The 23,145-nt window shown below is 42.2% G+C and overlaps 1 protein-coding gene across 1 annotated transcript in view; it reads left to right on the plus strand.

Moving 5' to 3' along the window:
• TECTA (tectorin alpha) overlaps positions 1 to 23,145 on the plus strand; it is a 188,032-nt gene that overhangs the window by 105,583 nt on the left and 59,304 nt on the right. The window contains exons 8-9 of the mRNA XM_075327274.1: positions 5,822 to 6,414; positions 22,465 to 23,038. Coding sequence (XP_075183389.1) covers positions 5,822 to 6,414; positions 22,465 to 23,038 — 1,167 coding nt within the window. The remainder of the gene's footprint in view (positions 1 to 5,821; positions 6,415 to 22,464; positions 23,039 to 23,145) is intronic.

Raw genomic sequence — 23,145 nt, forward strand, 5'->3', positions numbered from 1 at the left:
GGTGCCAGTTCCCTCAGTGGCATTGTTTGTTTTCTGGTCATGTTGTCATGGCGCCACCTGAGTGATAGAGAAAGTACCAAGGAGGAAGCTAAAAATGGTGCTGCAGGAATGCTCCCTGTCTGGCAATGTACTCTGCTAATGGTGGCGCAAAAGAGTATAATAAGTGCAACCTGGCCATGAACCCCTATAAAACCTTGAGCCCTGGGCAGTAGCCTAGAATCTCCTCATTATAATCCACCTCAGTGCCTTAGGCCTAGTGGATCATCTTCTGATCACTTCCACAGATGTGATCTTCCTGATGAAAGAGACTACGCTCTCCTAAAACGTGTTGAAGAAATCACTGGTCAACTTTACAAATCGTTTGGATTCTTCACGATTGCGTGGGTTTTTTAACCAATTCTTATACATTTACTACTGATTCTCCATGAGGGCCGTGGCAGCCGTGTTCTACATACTCAATAGTGGTTGTGACTGATCACAACTTCCCAAGGTGAATAGTCCCACGCTATTAACCCCACTCTTGTAATTAGGATAAGACCCTATCTGCGCCATTGTTTTTTCCAGCGCATCACTATAATGAAGCTGAAGCTCAGAGACCAATCGTGATTGTGCTGGATGTAGGTTATTTTGGTTGCAAGATCTGGCACACTCAAAAGCTGAATCCGAGCCTGTGCCGATGAGGGGAGGATTTCTGCCAGTACAGTTAGCTGATTTTCTACCGAACTAAGAAACATGAGCTTATTTAGATGTTTATTTCATTTTGTGCATATTTTACCTTAAATCATAAAAAATTAAGTCTCATATTGATTTAGAGAACACAGAAAACAAATGTATCTCCATGACACAGAAATGTACGGTTAAATAGTCACCCAGGCAATAACTATAAGAAAAGTATAATGTATTTTTATCGAAAAAAAAATACTTGCATCTCTGTAATATATTAAGAAGATTTTTCTTTCCTGGCAAATTTGAGTCAATTTCATAAAAATATAGCTTGTTATCAAAATGTAAGATACAACGAGGAAACAGTAGTGCTGAGCTATAATAATAATAAATCTTATCATGATGAACAAATAATTTCTGCTCCTATTGGCTTTTTAAATTCCTCCCAATGCATTCTGACAACTCTTAGAAGTTATTTGCAAGAGTACAGACTACTGTAATTGACTCCTGTCTAGGGATGAGCGAACCCGAACTGTAAAGTTTAGGGTTCGTACCAAACTCTGGGTGTCTGGGTCTCGGACTCGTACATGGACTTCCAACTAGATGTCCGTGTTATTGTTCGGGTTCGCCAGCTGAATAAAACTCGATGAAAGGCAGCAGCGCAGCCAATCAACAAGCTTTTAGACTTTGGGCACTTCCGGAGCTATCACAGTCATACCAAGTATTGGCATGACTGTGACCCCGCCTGTATAAAGGTTCAGTAAGGATTAATGTAGTGTTGGCTACACCTAAGGCTACCACCAACGAGGATTGCTGAATGTTTTTCTGTCCACGTTGTCTAATACTACTGCTCCACTTCCTCTACCTCTTCCTCATCTGATCAGTGTAACACTGCACCACCAACTTCAGCACAGTCAGGGGGAAATGACAGCGGGCTGTTCTGAGACTCATCTGTTTGGGAGGAAAATCCCACATTGCGTAGACAGCTAGATTGATCACAAATCCAACTACGAACTTTTTAACTACTGCAGCTGTAGTGTACGATACTGGAGCTGAAATTTAAGCTCTGTAACGGGGACTGGAAAAACAAGCTCTTTAGGGGCCTTTTGTTCAACTTGTTGCTCTGTGGGGGAACTCTGCCAATCTTGACTGTGTGGGTCAACTGGAAAAATAGTCTCTGTAGGGGCCCTTGGTTTAACTTGTTGCTCTGTGGGGTAACTAACAATTTTGGCTGTGTGGGTCAACTTTGAAAATAGGCTATGTACAGGTCCTTTAGAAAATTGTTGCTCTGTGGGGGAATTCTGAAATCTTTCTCTGTGGGGGAATTCTTAAAATTGTAAGTTTATTAATTTATTTCCTATGTAACCATAATTGCTATAGTGACAGAATCCCATTAAGCCATTTCCCTATCCACATTTGTTTGCAGGGCAATTTCCCCCATTTTGCTTCCTTTTGCAGCAACCTAGCAATTACTACAGCCATTTTAAAGGCATTTTACAGCACACTAGTTCGGGTCTCCATTAACTAATATGGGGTTTAACGTATGGGGTCAAGTTCGGGTCCCAAACCAAACTTTTATTTAAAGTCCATCTGAACCTGAAGAACCAAAACATCCATGCATCCACTCATCACTACCCCTGTCATCTGCTGATGCTGCTACAGAGCACTCATGGGAAACTGGAAATCCTAGGTAGCCCCACTTAGTAATATTGGATAGCCTTACAGGTGTCCATTCTATATGCTCCCAGTTATGACATATTCCCAATCAATGGATTGGGAACATATTCTGATTAGCAGGGATATAGTAATGTATTGTGGATTTTTAAAGGAATGGAAAGTAGTTGGTCCCCTAAAGATTTTTCTATTATTACAGCTTCTGCTGGTGTAACGCTAATGCATTATCTGCTTGTTGATGCTTGATAAAATTGTTTATTGAAGTATAATATCTTTTAAATGTGATGATATTAAGGAGTAATAGAAGTGACACTGTAGACACAGGATCAGGGAGGAGTTAAACAGAACTGGGACTAACTGCAGCCAGGACACAATTAACAGTTAAAAGATATGTAGCATCTTCCCGTTTGTGAAGTGGCTTAAGTTATGCCTTTTCATAAAATCTTTCATTTTAAAATGAACAAAAAAGGCAAATGGGCTGATGTAAAAGTATGGGCACCCTGTATGATTAGTACCTAGTAGCTCCCCCTTTGGCATGTATCACAGCTTATAAATGCCTTTTTCATGCATTCTTCCTTGGAAAAGACTTCCAGTTCTGTGAGATTCCTGGCTTGTCTTGCATGCTCTGCACTTTTGAGGTCTAGCCACAGATTTTCAATGATGTTCAGATCAGGGGACTATGAGGGCCATTATAAAACCTTCATCTTGCGCCTTTTGAGGTCATCTATTGTGGATTTTGACATTTGTTTAGAATCATTGGTCCACAGGACTTGTTTCCAAAATGCATCAGGCTAGTTTAGATGTTCTTTTGCATACTTCTGACTCTGAATTTTATAGTGAGGACACATGAGAGGTTTTCTTCTGATGACTCTTCTATGAAGACAATATTTGTGCAGTGGTCTCTGAACAGTAGAACAATGTAGCACAACTCAAGAGTCTACTAAATCTTTTGCAGTCAGCACTGGGGGTTCTGGTTTGGCTCACTAGCAATCCTAAGAGCAACTCTCACAGAAATTTTGTTTGGTCTTTCAGACCTTTACTTGACCTCCACTGTTCCTGGTAACTGACATCTCTTAATTATATTTTGAACTGAGGAAAGGGCAACTTGAAAACACTTTGCTATCTTCTTATAGCTTTCTCCTGCTTTGTGGGCCTCCACCATTTTCATTTTCAGAGTGCTAGGCAGCTGCTTAGAGGAACCCAAGGCTGTTTTTTGGCACACGGTTAGAGGAGGCTGGGTTATAATAAAGCTATGAAATTTCCAATACCTGGCCTTTCCTGGTGATGATAGTCAACAAGTTATAACCCTAACAGGCTAATTAAGGTCAAAGTTATCGGAACACACACATTTCCAAGGGTGCCCAACTTTTGCATCAGCCCATTTTCCTTTTTGTAATTTTTCTAATGTAAAAGATGAAAATTTATATTTTTTGCCTAAAATACAAAGGAAATGTGTCATCTTTAACTTAATGAAAGCAAGTTTGAGGCATGTTCCAAGGTTGCTGTTTTCTTCGGCAGGAATTTCTGAGTGTAGAGGGCACAGCTCCATACCTTTAACTTGTAGAATTTCATTGTAATGAATGGCAGACAAATAGTTACAGTAGAGGGTAGAGATTGGGGAAAACAAAAGACAGCAAAGTATCTTTAAATTGCTTAGTGCAAATGGCGTGTAGATGTCTCTATATATGTTTAACCATCTCTAGATTTAAAACCAAGGCCCCAAATTTATCAAGACAGTCATTTTCTTGCAGGTCACGATGAGGGGATATACAAGTTTGTCAGGGACTGGAGTAAAGAGCTCCAGAGCTTGTCAGGAATTAGCCATGCTGTGGCGTCATGCCTTTGAAATGTCCCTATTTTAGTGGAGTTGAGAAAAACTGGTGTAAAAACGCCAAAAGTTGCAACATTTTTAGCCAACTTAGCACTGCCCAAACGTTTAGCAATTTTTCAAAGACTTGTGTACCGCCCCAGCAGTGGTTGCACCGCTCGGATCCGGGTGTCTCTACTCGTGGCTTGAGGGTCTCCGGACCCGGGAGCTCATGGTCTCTTTAAAACGTGATGGGGGGTTATTTACAGGGGAATTAGATAGTTTGTGACGCCACCCGTGTTGTGCGGTAACATGGGACAGTCCATAAAGGCCCTATCCTCTGCAGTTTAATTGCCGGGTTGCTTGAAGCCTCTCCCCGACCTAGGGTCCAGTACCCCGACATGCTTTCGGCCCCACACTGGCTATTGGACTGCAGCTGCTGACTGTCCTCCTAGACGTAGCCCTGTGCCCAGTCCCAATATCCCGTGACCGGGTCTCCGACTCTTCCGGGTCCAGACCACCGTCTGCAACCCAATCTACTTCTCCCCTGGGAGCTCCAACTCCCAGCTTCCTCCGAGCTCCGCACAGCTCGAGGGCAACCACTGAACTAACTTGTCACCTCCCACCTCCCTGCCTGACCCCTAGGTGGGCGGCCCTATTCTAGCTTAGCAGCCCACTGGTGTGCCTGACAGGGTGTGGTGCGAGGTGTGATTGGGATTTTGGATGCTGATGGAGGCAGTGCTGCAAGTTGGGAACCCAGAACCAAGAGGGGTCAAGTCCTGCACTAGAGAGAGAGCGCGTGCAGTACCCTGTGACGACCAGACCAGTCCAGAGGTGTCACACTTTTTCCTGTAGAATTCTGTTGATAAAGCTTTGATAAATTAGGACCAATGAGTTTATTGATAATTACTAGCGATGAGCGAACCCAAACTGTAAAGTTCATGAGGTTGTACACCTAGTATCCGGGTCTCAAACTCAACACACATACTTTTCACAGAAGTCTGGGTCCAAGTTTGGAGTTCGGGTGCTGAAAAATGTTTGTTAAAAGGCTGCAGTGCAGGTAATCAACAAGCTTTTTGCATTGGGGAATATGCCTGGATGCTGTTGGGAAGAAAATAAATAATAATTTTAGAAAATGACGTGGAGTCCTCACTTTTTTTCATAACTGGCACAGGTAAAGCAGACAGCTGCTGGTTATCAAAAATAGAGGGGATCCCACTCCATTTTATTGAAAATGATTTATTTAAATAATTTAAAAAAACGGCGTGGGATCACCCAAAAGTTTGCATCCTCATTGACTTGTATGGAGTTTGGGGTACAGGTTCAAGTTTGGGTCAAGTCCAGGTATCAAACCGAACTTTTAACTAAAGTCCATCCGATCCCGGCAATTCCGAACATCCACGGGTGCGCTCATTCTTAATTACTGTCTAATGTGTTAAAACTAAAGCAATTCTCTAAATTGGAGTAGATACAATTGCCTCCTCTGTAATATGAAATTATTATCAATTTCTATATAGTGTTGGAATGTAATTACAGCTGCCAAAATTAGTGCAACCATTTTTAAGAGCGTAGGTATCAATGGCAGGAGAGATCACACTAAATTCTTTTTTTAATGAGACATAATTTTGTGTAGAGGTGATGGGATTGATTTTGTTGACTTCTCTTTCTGTATTTCAGCTGCTTCAGTGCAATGTCCTGAGTTCAGCCACTATTCGGTTTGCACACCTAGTTGCCCCGTCACGTGTTCTGACCTGACGGCTCCTCAGCTCTGCAATACACCCTGTACAGAAGGCTGCGAGTGTGATAATGGCTACGTACTCAGTGCAGATGAGTGTGTTCCCATACACAAGTGTGGCTGTGAGATGGATGGGAAATATTATGCCGTTGGTGATTCGTTTTGGACAACTGCAGACTGCACTGTACAGTGTTGGTGTGAAGATGGAGGGGACGTAGTATGCTTCAACACTACCTGTCGTGATGGTGAGATATGCTCTGTGGAGAATGGATATCAAGGCTGCTACCCAAAAAGAGAAAGTATCTGTCTGGTCAGCCAGAATCAAGTGATGCATACATTTGACTCAGTAAGCTTCCCTTACCCAATGGAATATTCTTACACTTTGCTGAAGACTTGTCCTGAAAAATCGGAGTTTATTGAGATTGACATCAGCAAAAAGAAACTTGACTCGGGGCCTTACTGGCTGCGGCCTCTAAGAATCCAAGTGGCCAAACAAGAAATAAGAATTGGTGGCGGAAGCACTTCTGAAATCAAGGTAAGGAAAGTCAATAATATCAAAACTTTATGCAGCAAGTATATCAATAATTGACATCCATAACTTGTATTAGAGGGCCCTGAGAACTGATGCAGGTGGCATGGAAAATAGTCATCCCTTGTAAAAACTGGGGGTTTATGGGGTTCTCATTGTACAAAGCACTCAGTTGGTGTAAGGAGACTTATACAGTGCCTTGCGAAAGTATTCGGTCCCTCTAAATTTTTCAACCTTTTCCCACATTTCAAGCTTCAAACATAAAGATAAAAAATTAAAATTTTATGGTGAAGAATCAACAACAAGTGGGACACAATTGTGGAGTTGAACGATATTTATTGCTTATTTTAAACTTTTATAAAAAATAATAAACTAAAAATTGGGGCGTGCAATATTATTCATCCCCTTTAAGTTAATACTTTGTAGCGCCACCTTTTGCTGCAATTACAGCACAAGTCGCTTGGGGTATGTGTCTATCAGTTTTGCACATCGAGAGACTGAAATTCTTGCCCATTCTTCCTTTGTAAACAGCTGGAGCTGAGTGAGGTTGGATGGAGAGCGTTTGTGAACAGCAGTTTTCAGCTCTTTCCACAGATTCTCGATTGGATTCAGGTCTGAACTTTCACTTGGCCATTCTAACACCTGGATATGTTTATTTGTGAACCATTCCATTGTAGATTTTGCTTTATGTTTGGGATCATTGTCTCGTTGAAAGACAAATCTCCGTCCCAGTCTCAGGTCTTTTGCAGACTCCAACAGGTTTTCTTCAAGAATGGTCCTGTATTTGGCTCCATCCATCTTCCCATCAATTTTAACCATCTTTCCTGTCCCTTCTAAAGAAAAGCAGGTGCAAACCATGATGCTGCCACCACCATGTTTGACAGTGGGGATGGTGTTCAGGGTGATAAGCTGTGTTGCTTTTACGCCAAACATATCCTTTGGCATTGTGCCCAAAAAGTTTGATTTTGGTTTCATCTGAGCAGAGCACCTTCTTTCACATGTTTGGTGTCTCCCAGGTGGCTTGTGGCAAACTTTAAACAACACTTTTTATGGATATCTTTAAGAAATGGCTTTCTCCTTGCCACTCTTCCATAAAGGCCAGATTTGTGCAGTGTACGACTTATTATTGTCCTATGGACAGACTCTCCCACCTCAGCTGTAGATCTCTGCAGTTCATGCAGAGTGATCATGGGCCTCTTGGCTGCATCTCTGATCAGTCTTCTCCTTATTTGAGATGAAATTTTTGAGGGACAGCCGGGTCTTGGTAGATTTGCAGTGGTATGATACTCCTTCCATTTCAATGTGATCACTTGCACAGTGCTCCTTGAGATGCTTAAAGTTTTGGAAAGCTTTTTCTTTTTTTTAAAACTTCTCCACAACAGTATCACAGACCTGCCTGTTGTGTTCCTTGGTCTTCATGATGCTCTCTGTGCTTTAAACAGAACACTAAGGTGGGCTTTGCATGTTGCGACATTGGTAACAATGTGTTACCGACGCTGCAGCGATAGTCCCCGCCCCCGTCGCAGGTGCGATATCTTGTGATTGCTGCCGTAGCAAACATTATCGCTACGGCAGCTTCACATGCACTCACCTGCCCTGCGACTTCGCTCTGGCCGGCGAACCGCCTCCTTACTCAGGGGGCGGGTGGTGCGGTGTCATAGCGACGTCACACGGTAGGCAGCCAATAGAAGCGGAGGGGCGGAGATGAGCGGGACGTAAACATCCCGCGCACCTCCTTCCTTCCGCATTGCCGGCCGGGATGCAGGTAGGAGATGTTTCTCGCTCCAGCGGCTTCACACACAGCGATGTGTGCTGCCTGCTGGAACGAGGAACAACATTGTACCATCGCAGCAGCGGCATTATGGAAATGTCAGACCCTATACCGATCATACGATAACGACACTTTTGCTCTTGTTAATCGTATGTAAAAAGCTTTACATACTACGATGTCGACAGCGACGCCGGATGTGCGTCACTTTCGATTTGACCCCACCGACATCGCACCTGCGATATCGTAGTGTGCAAAGCCCGCCTAAGACTATCACAGAGCAGGTGCATTTATACAGAGACTTGATTACACATAGGTGGATTATATTTATCATCATCAGTCATTTAGGACAACATTGGATCATTCAGAATAATCATTCATATGTTTGAAGCCTGAAATGTGGGAAAAGGTTGAAAAATGCAAGGGGGTCGAATACTTTCGCAAGGCACTGTATGCCATGCAATGTTTCTCTGGGAATCTAAATATGCAAATAGCCTCTTAAGAGATGAAGAAGACAGGAACTCTAGAGCCACTTATTGGATGTAGCAATCCTAAAAACCATTATTGGCTCTTTAAGGGTCAATATTGACTTTAAGGGTTGCTACCCCATTAGGTACTATAGTTCCTGTCCTCCTGCTGTCGGAAGAGGCCGTTTGCCGATTTTGATCCCCAGGAGAGCATCTTATGGCCTATAAGTCTCACTATACAAAGTTGGCCCTCTTTATCAGAAGAAAATTAGCTTTTAGACCCCCTGTCAGAGTGAACTCACCCAAACTAATCAGTTTTCTCTTGCCTTGCACTAATGAGGATCAAATGTCCTGAAACTAGTCTGCAAACCTGTCTGGTTGGCTTGTTATCCTAAGTCATGCAATAAGGCGCATTTAAAAGCTCAATATTGACTATTAGGGTTGCTACGTCCAAAGATAGATAGATAGAAAGATAGATAGATAGAGTGGGTACAGAAAGTATTCAGACCCCTTTAAATGTTTCACTTTTTGTTTCTTTGCAGCCATTTGGTAAAATTAGAAACGTTAATGTACACTCTGCACCCCATCTTGACAATAAAAAAACAGAAATGTAGAAATTTTTGCAAATGTATTAAACAAAAAAAACTGAAATATCTCATGGTCATAAGTATTCAGACCCTTTTCTCAGTATTGAGAAGAAGCCCCCTTTTGAACTACTACAGCCATCAGTCTTCTTGGGAATGATGCAACAGGTTTTTCACACCTGGATTTGGGGATCCTCTGTCATTCTTTTTTGCAGATCCTCTCCAGTTCCGTCAGGTTAGATGCTGAACGTTGGTGGACAGCCATTTTCAGGTCACTCCAGAAATACTCAATTGGGTTCAGGGACTGTGGCTGGGCCAGTCAGGAATGCTCGCAGAGTTGTTCTGAAGCCACTCCTTTGTTATTTTAGCTGTGTTCTTAGGGTCATTGTCTTATTGAAAGGTGAACCTTCGGCCAAGTCTGAGGTCCAGAACACTCTGGAAGAGGTTTTCTTCCATGATATCTCTGTACTTGGCCGCATTCATCTTTCCTTCAATTGCAACCAGTCGTCCTGTCCCCGCAGCTGAAAAGCACCCCAATAGCATGAGGCTGCCACCACCATGTTAAACTGTTGGGATTGTATTAGGCAGGTGATGAGCAGTGCCTGGTTTTCTCCACACATACAGCTTAGAACTATCACCAAAAAGTTCTATCTTCGTCTCATCAGTCCAGAGAATCTTATTTCTCACAGTCTGGGAGTCCTTTCTGTGTTTTTTTTTTTTGCAAACTCTTTGCGGACTTTCATATGTCTTGCACCGAGGAGATTATTCCGTTGGGTCACTCTGCCATAAAGGCCCGACTGGTGGAGGGCTGCAATGATAGTTGACTTTGTAGAACTTTCTCCCATCTCCCTACTGCATCTCTGGAGCTCAGCCACAGTGATCTTGGGGTTCTTCTTTACCTCTCTCACCAAGACTCTTCTCCCACGATTGCCCAGTTTGGCTGGATGGCCAGGTTTAGCAAGAATTCTGTTAGTCTCAAACGTCTTCCATTTAAGGACTATTAAGGCCACTGTGCTCTTCAGAACCTTGAGTACTGCAGAAATTCTTTTGTAACCTTGGCCAGATTTTTGCCTTGCCTCAATTCTGTCTCTTAGCTCCTTGGGCAGTTCCTTTGACCTCATGATTCTCATTTGCTCTGACATGTACTGTGAGCTGAGGTCTTATATAGACAGGTGTGTGCCTTTCCAAATCAGGTCCTGTCAGTTTAATTAAACACAGCTGGACTCCAATGAAGAAGCAGAACCATCTCAAGGAGGATCACAAGGAAATGGACAGCATGTGACTAAATATGAGTGTCTGAGCAAAGGGTCTGAATACTTATGACCATGTGATATTTCAGATTTTCTTGTTTAATAACTTTGGAAACATGTCCACATTTCTGTTTTTTCTGTCAAGATGGGGTGCAGAGTGTACATTAAAGAGAAAAAAATGAACTTTTTTGAATGTTCCAAATGGCTGCAATGAAACCAAGGCTGAAAATTGTAAAGTGGTCTGAATACTTTCCGTACCCACTGTAGATAGAGTTCCAGTCCTTTTCCTCTTTGAATAAGATATTTGCTTACTTATAAAAAATGATATTTTTACATAGAACAAGAATTTGTCCCTGTGGAAAAATTGAAAAATCTGCACGCTGTTCACTATTCTATGACCACAAAAAGTATTTAGATATAAAAATATTAATTGTCTAAGGTTGCGTCCACACAGGTGTAATGTGATGCCAATATTTTGACGTTGAAGATCCACCGTGAAATCTACAGCAGAATATCCACCAAATTGTCTTTATTTTTCACAAATCTGTTTGTAGGAATGTTATGTTTTTCTCATAAATTGCTTCTTTTCCATTGCAAAGGGTAAAATATATTATGTTAATCCAATGTTAAATTTAACTTTTGCCAATTTATACTGCACTTTTAACGCAGCGTGTAAATGAAATTTTTCAATCTCTAATCCACTTTGCTGCCACTATGATATAGAGTGAACTACAAATCTGCATACACGACTTTTGTGGCTGTATCTTGAAATACAAGTTTTCTAGAAAATCTGCATTCAGATCCTCAACAAAATCCATGTGTTAAATTAGAATTAGTCATGGATTTGCAGTGGATTTCTCTATTTTGTAAAGGGTTAAATCTGCAATAAAATTCTGCAACATAAATCGACATACTGTTGTTGTAAAATCCTCATCACCGATTACAGGCATGACATTTTATAAATCTCTGCTGCAGTGGAGACTTTCAATTTAGAAATGTTGATGGAAAATCGGTATATCCACCATGTATTAAGGCGTCCTTCACACATCTGTGTTTCCGGTATGTGTAATGTCTGTTTTCATACGTACCAGAGACACAGACTCACGTAGACCCATCAAAATCAATGAGTTTGCGCACACATCTTTGTTTTCACAAGGACCATGTGTCTGTATGCTCTACACGGCGACAAGTTTTTCTGGCATCACGGATGTCACACGGACCTCGCACTAATGTGATCCGAATGAAAACAGAGTGATACGTACCAGAGAAAACACAGGTCACATAAAAATAAAGAATTTTTAAACTTGCCTGTTTCCGGCGCTACTGTTGCTTCCGGGTTCCGGTAATTATGCCTCATGAATATTCACAGCACTCACCACGGACCCAGAAGTAACAGCAGCACCGCGGACAGGTAAGTATACCAGCTCATGCTGTCCGTGTGCTATCCAGATGTCACACAGATAGCACAGGGACAGCACATGGAGAACACATACACACACACACACATAGGCAGCTTCACCACAGACCATGCAACACGTGTGTGTTTTACGCAGATGTGTGAAGTAGGCCTAACATAGCATAATGGTGTCAAGGTGTATATGAAATGACAGTCTAAAAACCTCTAATGTTGATTTAACTATATTGTAAATTCCAAAGATGATCAAAGAAACCGTCCACTATGGAACCAAAGAAGTCTCTTCGGCAAAATTCACAATTTGCTTTTTGATGCAGTTATCTCTTTTGCAATATATTTTTTATGATACATGAAAGACATGAAAAAAATGCAAATAATGGTTAAATGACATTAGGCACCTTACATTTGCCATTCTCCAATATGCCTTTTAAGATCAAAAGAAGGACCAGCGCAATGGGTAGGAGGAACATTGCCTAATATTTCCTTAGAAAATGTTTCCTGTCTGTTCTGCAATCTGAGCCTGCTTTTGCTCCATAAAGATGTACACAGATCTCCCATGCGTGTGTAAAGGGTGCTTTACACGCTGCGATATCGGTAACGATATATCGTCGGGGTCACGTCGTTAGTGACGAACATCCGGCACCGTTACCGACATCGCAGAGTGTAACACAAATGAGCGACGATCAACGAGCACAAAAACGTGAAAAATCGTTGCTTGTTGACACATCGCTCATTTCCTTAATATCGTTGCTGCTGCCGGTACGATGTTGTTTGTCGCTCCTGCGGCAGCATACATCGCTGTGTGTGACACCGCAGGAGCGACGAACATCTCCTTACCTGTGTCCACCGGCAATGAGGAAGGAAGGAGGTGGGCGGGATGTTACGTTCCACTTATCTCCGCCCCTCCGCTTCTATTGGCCAGCCGCTCAGTGATGTCACAGCGACATCGCTTCACAGGTATGTGTGTGTGACGCTGCCGTAGCGATAATGTTCACTACGGCAGCGATCACCAAATGTCGTATGTACGACGGGGGCGGATGATATCGCACTCGACATCGCTAGCAATCGCTAGCGATGTCACAGCGTGTAAAGCACCCTTAAGAATAGGCCTAACAGTCCTGTCCAATATTGAGTTACACTAATATGAGGTTCAGAGAAATGTAATTCTCTAAACGTTGAATTATCGGTACTGGCTACACTTAAGGAGACATCGCAACATGAATTCTATAATTGCTCTCAAATGTAAATAGTAATTTTAAATTTTATTTAAAAAAAAATCAGAAATCAGAAAGTGAGATTGAAACTTTTTACACAGAACCATATATTACAAAGTTTTCTATCATGAATGGAAAATATGCTTTCTAAAAGGGTAGTGTTAATAGTTTGTTTATTCCAAAAACAAAATGCTAAGTGAACGAATAAAATAGAAATCTAAATCACATATATTTGGTGTGACTGTCTTCAGACCATCAATTCTTCTACAACCCATGGCAAAAATTATGGAGTCACCTGGCTCTGAGGATGTTCATTCAGTTGTTTACTTTTGTTTAAAAAAAAAAAAAAAAGCAGATCACAGACATGGCACAAAGCTAAAGTCATTTCAAATGGCAACTTTCTGGCTTTAAGAAACACAAAAAAAAATCATGAAAACATATTGTGCTAGCCAGTAACTGTTACTTTTCAAGACCAAACAGGGGGGAAAAATTATGGAATCACTCAATTATGACAAAAAAATTATGGAATCACCATGTAAATTTTCATTCCCAAAACTAACACCTGCATCAAATAAGATGTTTGTTAGTCTGCATCTAAAAATGAGTGATCACACCTTGGAGAGCTGTTGCACCAAGTCGACTGACATGAATCATGGCTCAAACATGACAGATGTCAATTGAAACAAAGGAGAGGATTATCAAACTCTTAAAAGAAGGTAAATCATCACGCAATGTTGCAAAAGATGTTGTTTGTTCACAGTCAGCTGTGTCTAAAATCTGGACCAAATACAAACAACATGGGAAGGTTGTTAAAGGCAAACATACTGGTAGACCAAGGAAGAGATCAAAGCATCAAGACAGGAAACTTAAATCAATATGTCTCCAAAACTGGAAATGCACAACAAAACAAATGAGGAACGAATGGGAGGAAACTGGAGTCAATGTTTGCGACCAAACTGTAAGAAATTGCCTAAAGGAAATGGGATTTACATACAGAAAAGCTAAACAAAAGCCATCTTTAACACCTAAACAAAAAAAACATGGTTACAATGGGCTAAGGAAAAGCAATCGTGGACTGTGGATGACTGGATGAAAGTCGTATTCAGTGATGAATCGTGAATCTGCATTGGGCAAGGTTATGATGCTGGAACTTTTGTTTGGTGTCGTTCCAATGAGATTTATAAAGATGACAGCCTGAAGAGAACATGTAAATTTCCACAGTCATTGATATGGGGCTGCATGTCAGGTAAAGGCACTGGGGAAATGGCCGTCATTACATCTTCAATAAATGCCCAAATTTTCATTGAAATGTTGGACACTTTTCTTATCCCATCAATTGAAAGGATGTTTGGGGATGATGAAATCATTTATCAAGATGATAATGCATCCTGCCATAGAGCACAAACTGTGAAACATTCCTTGAAAAAAGACACATAAGGTCAATGACATGGCCTGCAAATAGTCCGGATCTCAATCCAATTGAAAATCTTTGGTGGAAGTTGAAGAAAATGGTCCATGACAAGGCTCCAACCAAAGCTGATCTGGCAACAGCAATCAGAGAAAGTTGGAGCCAGATTGATGAAGATACTGTTTGTCACTCATTAAGTCCATGTCTCAGAGACTGCAAGCTGTTATAAAAGCCAGAGGTGGTGCAGCAAAATACTAGTGATGTATTGGAGTGTTCTTTTGTTTGTTTGTTTGTTTTGCATGATTCCATATTTTTTTCCCCCTGTTTGGGGGAAAAGTAAAGTGACCGTTACTGGCTAGTACATTATGTTTTCATTACTTTTTTCAGTGTTTCTTAAAGCCAGAAAGTTGCCATTTGAAATGACTTTAGTTTGGTGCCATGTCTGTGATCTGCTTTTTTTAAACAAAAGTAAACAACTGAATGAACATCCTCAGAGCCAGGTGAGTCCATAATTTTTGACAGTGCTTGTAGGTACTCTGCATTTTTTTGAAGGAACTCAGCTGGGAGGTTGTTCCAAACATCTTGGAGAACCAACCACAGATCTGTGCATGAGGCTTCTGCTAATTCTTCTGTCTCTTCCTGTCATCACAGACAGACTGGATGATGATGAGACCAGGCCTCTCTGGGGACTACATCATCACCTCCAGGACTCTTTATTCTTTATGCCGAAGATAATTTTAATGTTATTGTCTCTATTTGGGGTCATTATCCTGCTGCCAAGAAAGAAAGAATTTGGTGCCAATCAGATGCCTCCTTGATGGTATTACATGATGGATAATTACGGTATCTTCCTGTATGCATTGAGGACACTATTAATATTGACCAAATTCACAACTCAAATTGTTGACCTTCAGCCCAAAACTTGCAAGGAATCCCCACCATGCTTCACTGTTGACTGCAGACCCTCATAATCGTACTTTTTCTCCAGCTCTTCTGCAAACAAACTACCAATGGCCAAATGTTTTACATTTTGACTTCTTAGTCCACATCACATGCTGCCATTTTTTTCCACCCTAGGTCCTACATTTTCATGCCTATTGAGTGATTTGGCCTGGTTTCCATGTCAAATTTATTCTTTTTGGCCACAGTTCTTACATGACCACTTGTGGCCAGACTTCTCCAAACAGTAGATGGATGTAGCTGGTCTCAATGATTGTTGCCAGTTCTGAACTGATGGCACTGCTAGACATCTTCAGATTTTGAAGTAAACATGATGTGTCATTCATCTGCTGCAGTAAGTTTGCTTCGCCGACCACTGTGTCTACAATCCTCAATGTTGCCCATTTTTTAATGTCCTCAATGCTATGAATACAAGCAAATATCAATCCATCATCTAATACCATCATGGAGGCATTTGATTAGCTCTAAATGTATTCTGCAGACAATGACCCCAAACACATAGCCAATATCATTAAGTTCTACTGTATATATTCAGCCTTATAGAACATGGAGTCCAAGAAGTGATTATATGACCCCTCAGAGCCCCTCATCTGAACATCATTGAGTCTGTCTGGGATTACATGACGACACAAAAGGATTTGCACAAGCCTCATCCACAGAAGATCTGTGGTTAGTTCTCCGAGATGTTTGGAACAACCTCTGCTGAGTTCCTTCACAGACTATATACAATTTTATCTAGAAAAATTAATGCTGTGATGCTTGATTTGATTTAATTTTTATTTTGCTCATTCACTTTAAAATATTTGAATTGAGAAATATAAACTATTAACACTTCTAATTTTTTTTTACAACATTCTTACAGTGCAGCATTTTTTCCACACCTGCCTAAAACCTTTGCACAGTATTGTGTACTATTAGAGAAAACTGCCTTTTACCATATTATTAATTTTTTTCTGCTCCATCTCAGGCCTCCTTCCCAACACTGATCATTCACTCACAAAAAAATCATTTTTCAGATCTGTCTTGTCCAGTGACGGATCAAATGATAACTGCTGTCTTTAGAAGTCTATCAAATGATAGCTGTTGTCTATAGAAGTCTATGCAGGGAAAAGGGGCTAGGCTAAGAGAAAGTAAATGAGCTATATAAATAAACTTCTGCAGCTTCCAGTAACTACAGTCTGCATTTCTAACCAAATGTGCAATGTAATGATGAGAAATATTGCATTTCCTCATACACATACGATGTCTAAAAAGAAATTTCTCCTAAAAAGATATGTCAACGTTAAGGGCTTGTTCAGACAAGCGTATTCTATGGACGTATGCTGTCCAACTAAAAAACGGACAGCACACTGACTGATCTAATTCGATTGGGCCGATCAGATAATAGTTTTATTCACACAAAAAGAGTGTCCATGTCATGATCTCAGCATGCACCATATCAGATGAGACTCACCCATTCAAGTCTACAGGCATGCAAAATAATTTTCATCCCATACAAAAAATCCATATAGCATCTGAGTTTTATGGATTTGTTGCTATTATTCACCTTTTTAGGATCGCTACTTCCAATAGGTGGCGCTGCGCTAGAGTTTGTCTCCAGTCCTGGAGAGACAATTTGAATATTATTCACCTAGGAATTCTGATTACGCACATTTTAAAATGTTGAAGTAAAAATACAGATGTCAGATAGACATAAACTATGGACACATGGATGGCACACAGATGGGACATGAAAATTGTTAGTTGTCCAGATGAAAATCTGCCGTTTTTTTCTTATTCTCATCTGTCTGGCATACTGGAGTAGCAGCTGCAAGGAGAAAATGAATTTGTATCCTCCCTGCTGCCATTCTCTTCCAGTCAACAGTAGGTAAATATCATTATTAGAGGTGGCTGGTTCCCATTAAAGGGAATCTGTCAGGTCCCTTATGCCATGCAAGCCAGCAGCAACTGTATCCCATGCACCACTCTACTGTTCGTGCTACTTGGCACAGCGCTCCATTAGTCGTAAACTTCAAGTAGATATCATAGAATCCAAGCCACCAACACTTCTTCTCTTGTTTAGAAAAAAATCTTCATTGGTCCCAGCCTACACTGAAGAGAATGTAAAATACACAACGTTTCGCCCAACACAGGGCCTTTGTCAAGCCAATAAAAGGTATACCTTTTACTGGCTTGACAAAGTCTCTGTGTTGGCCTTAACATTGTGTATTTTATATTTTTTTCAGTGTATGCTGGGACCAATAAGAATTTTTTTTCTAAACAAGAGGACTGTTGGTGCCTTGGATTCTACGATATCTATACCAGCCAGCAGCATTCACATTTGTATGTCAAAATTCCCATCCTAACCAGCCCTGTAGAACATCATTCTCTAAAATCATGTATAAAATAGTATTTATTACAGTCATATGAAAAAGTTTGGGCACCCCTATTAATGTTAAGCTTTTTTCTTTATAACAATTTGGGTTTTTGCAACAGCTATTTCAGTTTCATATATCTAATAACTGATGGACTCAGTAATATTTCTGGATTGAAATGAGGTTTATTGTACTAACAGAAAATGTGCAATCCGCATTTAAACAAAATTTGATCGGTGCAAAAGTATGGGCACCTCAACATAAAAGTGACATTAATATTTTGTAGATCCTCCTTTTGCAAAAATCACAGCCTCTAGTCGCTTCCTGTAGCTTTTAATGCGTTCCTGGATCCTGGATGAAGGTATATTTAACCATTCCTGTTTACAAAACAATTCCAGTTCAGTTAAGTTTGATGGTCGCCGAGCATGGACAGCATGCTTCAAATCATCCCACAGATGTTCAATGATATTCAGGTCTGGGGACTGGGATGGCCATTCCAGAACATTGTAATTGTTCCTCTGCATGAATGCCTGAGTAGATTTGGAGCGGTGTTTTGGATCATTGTCTTGCTGAAATATCCATCCCCTGCGTAACTTCAACTTCGTCACTGATTCTTGCACATTATTGTCAAGAATCTGCTGATACTGAGTTGAATCCATGCGACCGTCAACTTTAACAAGATTCTCGGTGCCGGCATTGGCCACACAGCCCCAAAGCATGATGTAACCTCCACCAAATTTTACTGTGGGTAGCAAGTGCTTTTCTTGGAATGCTGTGTTTTTTTGCCTCCATGCATAACGCCTTTTTGTATGACCAAACAACTCAATCTTTGTTTCATCAGTCCACAGGACCTTCTTCCAAAATGTAACTGGCTTGTCCAAATGTGCTTTTGCATACCTCAGGCGACTCTGTTTGTGGCGTGCTTGCAGAAACGGCTTTTTTCGCATCACTCTCCCATACAGCTTCTCCTTGTGCAACGTGCGCTGTGTTATTGACCGATGCACATTGACACCATCTGCAGCAAGATGAAGCTGCAGGTCTTTGGAGGTGGTCTGTGGATTGTCCTTGACTGTTCTCACCATTCTTCTTCTCTGCCTTTCTGATATTTTTCTTGGCCTGCCACTTCTGGGCTTAACAAGAACTGTACCTGTGTTCTTCCATTTCCTTACTATGTTCCTCACAGTGGAAACTGACAGTTTAAATCTCTGAGACAACTTTTTGTATCCTTCCCCTGAACAACTATGTTGAATAATCTTTGTTTTCAGATCATTTGAGAGTTGTTTTGAGGAGCCCATGATGCCACTCTTCATAGGAGATTCAAATAGGAGAACAACTTGCAAGTGGCCACCTTAAATACCTTTTCTCATGATTGGATACACCTGCCTATGAAGTTCAAAGCTCAATGAGGTTACAAAACCAATTTAGTGCTTTAGTAAGTGAGTAAAAAGTAGTCAGGAATGTTCAAATCAAGAAATTGATAAGGGTGTCCATACTTTTGCACCGGTCAAATTTTGTTTAAATGCGGATTGCACATTTTCTGTTAGTACAATAAACCTCATTTCAATCCAGAAATATTACTCAGTCCATCAGTTATTAGATATATGAAACTGAAATAGCTGTTGCAAAAACGCAAATTGTTATAAAGAAAAAAGGTTAACATTAATAGGGGTGCCCAAAGTTTTTCATGTGACTGTACCTCCGCTTTTCGTATGCAAGTTAGGGTCTTGACTAGTCAAAGTGGCGTTGTTTTCCCAAGCTAGTCGGCCATCTTTCCATGTTGTCACGTTCCTGTGGGTGTGATAGAATGATTTCCATGAGCTGGTATCACCGCAGCTGGTAGAAATCTTGCTTATGCGCGCGGCTCACAAGGGCGTGATAACACAGAAAGAGGGCTGACGAGTCCAGGATCTAATGCCTTTGTGACTAGTCACAGGTCTAATTAACATAGGGACAGCGAGGTTTATAACTTATTTTTAAACATTCATAATCGTGCAAAGTGTTATACAAGGCTGGTTAGGGAGGGAATTTGGGCATACAGGTATGAATGTTGCTGGGTTGGCAGCCATAGGGGACCGGATAAGTTCTCTTTAAACTCATCTTTAGAAGGAAAGATAAACAGGAAATATGGGACACAGTCCATTTGCAACACTGATTACTTCGAGATTTTAAACACCACACAGACTATAGAAATAATTTCATTTTCAGTATATATTATTACCTCTTAGTATAATGTTAAAGGTGTTGTTTGCGGAATTATATTTTTTCCAAAATGATGGAAATTTGTTGAAAAAAGCAATACTCTCTTCATAAATTCCTCTCCCTGATATTTCCACTCTGATGCTCTTTGGTCCCTTAATGGTCTCTGCTTCAGGCTGCAGTGGTGATGTCCAATCAGATTTGTCTGCTGCAGTCAATCAATGGCTACAGCAGTGATCCACTAGAGCCAATGGTTGACTCCAACAGATACACGTCACTGGGATGGGACATCATTGCTGTAGCAAGAAGCAATGGCCAGTCAGAGATGGAACGATCATGGTCGCAGGGATTGCCACCGCAACTGGGCCTGGGGTTGCAGGGGCCCACTGGCCCAAGCACCTGCTTCAGCTGGATGTGTGTTCAAGGGCATACATCCAGCTGAAATGCATCGCCGTGCAATGTGAGACCCGTGGAGGGTGAGTACAGTGTATATATTAGGAATGGGACAGTATATACAAGAAGGGGCCCAGGAAAGGAATATATACCAGGAGGTGGACAGTATATACCAAGAGGGGGACAATATATACCAGGAGAGTCCAAGAAGAGGAACGTATAGACCAGGAGCGTGACAGTATATAGCATGAGTGACCCGGGAGGAGGACAGTATATGTCGCGGGTGGAGGAGGGGACGCTGCGCTCTCCCACTGCTCGGGTCCGGCTACTGCTGCTGCATCAGCTGTGGCTAATCGGTGGTGGCTCGAGCGGTGGGCCGGATCCCGGGGACTCGAGCGGCGCTCCTCGCCCGTGAGTGAAAAGGGTGGGGATTGGATTGTGGGGATTTGGTTATTGTCCGTGACGCCACCCACGGTTGTGGTGATATTGGTGACACCACCGCTGCTCTGGATGGGGTTCCCGGGAGCGATGACAGGGAGCAGCCTGGATGTTAGTTCTCCCCTCCGTGGGTAGGGGGTTGGTTGTCCCGGGGCCCGGTGATGGGGTAGGGATGGATGGCAGGCGGGTTACGGGGTCTGGTGAGGTGCAGGGTCGCGGGGGCAACGCTGTGCCGCACGGCACGGTGGTACTCACTCAGCCAATGATGAGGACACAGTTCTCGGTAAAACACATGGCTGGATGGACGGGTCCCACAGACGGCTGCGGTGTTGTTTCTCCCAGCAGGTTGATGGTGACTGCCTTTCCCTGCACCTATGTAGTGTAACGGTTCCAATGGGTTCCCACCGGTAACCCGCTCCCCAGCTTGGATGGTTGCTGAAGGAGCCCCTTTTGCCCGCAGGCTCTGGCCCTGGGAACTTTAGCCTTGGCGGTGACTGTGTTTCCCTCTCTCGGTTGGACGGTTGCCTTCCGTCGGAACTTGGCTGCTGGGAAACCCAGGAGGATCCCTTCGCTAACGGATTTGGCAAATTCACGGTGACTCCTAGCCTTGCTGGGGTTTGTAAGCCCCTGCCGGATGGTGCTGGCTTCTCTTTGCGTACCGGTCCGGTACCGCCGGGCCACCGCCCGTCCACGGTCCTTACGTTTAGCTCCAATAGGCCACTCCTGCAGACGGTCACCACCGTCTGCCAACCTTGCTGATCCGTCCGGGCCACACACCCGGACCAACTTCAGTCTGCTCTACTACCACTTTCCTCCTGCCACTTTCACTTCCAAACTGATCTGCCTTACTTTTCCCGCCTCCAGGACTGTGAACTCCTCGGTGGGCGGGGCCAACCGCCTGGCCTACCCCCTGGTGTGAACATCAGCCCCTGGAGGAAGGCAACAAGGGTTTCTGTCTGACTTCGGCGTGCCTGACCGGGAGTGTGGGGTGTGTAGGGTGTTGTTATCTGTGGCCCCTGGCTTGTCCAGGGCGCCACATATATACCAGAATAAAGGACATATTTACTAGGATAGAAGATATTCCAGGATGGGGGGCATATATACCACATCGGAGAACATATATACAAGGGTGGGGGACATATTTACCAGGAAGTTGCTCAGGATGGGAGACATTTACCATGGTGGGGGGTATATTTACCAGGAAGGAGCCCAAGATGGGGTACATTAGAGCAGGATGGGGGACATTACTACATAATGGGGGGAGGGCAACTCATATGTCTTTCTAGGATTTAGAAAGCTAAATGTATACATATACATACATCTGACCAACATACAGGTATGGGGGCCCAGATCCAAATTTTGCACCAGGGCCCATCGAACTCTAGTTACATCATGAAGACCAGTGATGGACGAGAGAGCACTGGAAAAGGAGCAGTATTTTTAGAAAAAGAAAGTCTTCCCCCAGACAACCTTTTTAACTATATGAAATATTGCTATAGGTGGTTTTTGATAAAACACTATACCTCGCTCACATTACACATGGTACCTTTTACCTTTCTACCATCTTTGCGCTGTGCCTCATGTTAACAAGTGCTTCTTTTATGTTCTAGCTTAATGGATTTCAAGTTGAGCTTCCCTATTATCTGCCATCTGGTGAGCTGGAAATGTATCGTAACAAAAATGGAACAGTAATTGAGTCTGAAGGACTGGTGAGAATCCAGTATTCAGACCAGGGTCTGCTTCACATAACCCTCTCCACCTTTTACTACAACTGTACCGGAGGACTGTGTGGTTACTTCAACGGAAACAGCGAAGATGAATTCTGCTTCCCAAATGGTAAATGTACTGACAATGTGGCAGTGTTCTTAGAAAGCTGGACCACATTTGATGAGATCTGCAATGGAGAATGTGGAGATTTGCTGAAGGCATGTAATAATGATTCCGAGCTGCTCAAGTATTACAAAAGCCGCTCCAAGTGTGGAATAATTAATGATCCCAGCAATAGCTCTTTTCTGGATTGCCATGCTGTGGTTAATGTATCGGCTTATTATAGGACTTGTTTATTTCGTTTGTGCCAAAGCGGAGGAAACCAAACAGAACTTTGTGACTCAGTCAGCCGTTATGCCATGGCTTGCCAAAACGCTGCCGTAGATGTTGGCCAGTGGAGAAGTAGGAGTTTCTGCCGTAAGTCCATATCATTTTCGTTTTAATATCTTAGTTTATATAAATGTGTTTGATCATGAGTGAAAGTACTTTAAGGGGCACTTTGCACACTACGACATCGCAGGTGT

The sequence above is a fragment of the Anomaloglossus baeobatrachus genome, chromosome 11, assembly GCF_048569485.1.
Source record: "Anomaloglossus baeobatrachus isolate aAnoBae1 chromosome 11, aAnoBae1.hap1, whole genome shotgun sequence".
Lineage (NCBI taxonomy): Eukaryota > Metazoa > Chordata > Amphibia > Anura > Aromobatidae > Anomaloglossus > Anomaloglossus baeobatrachus.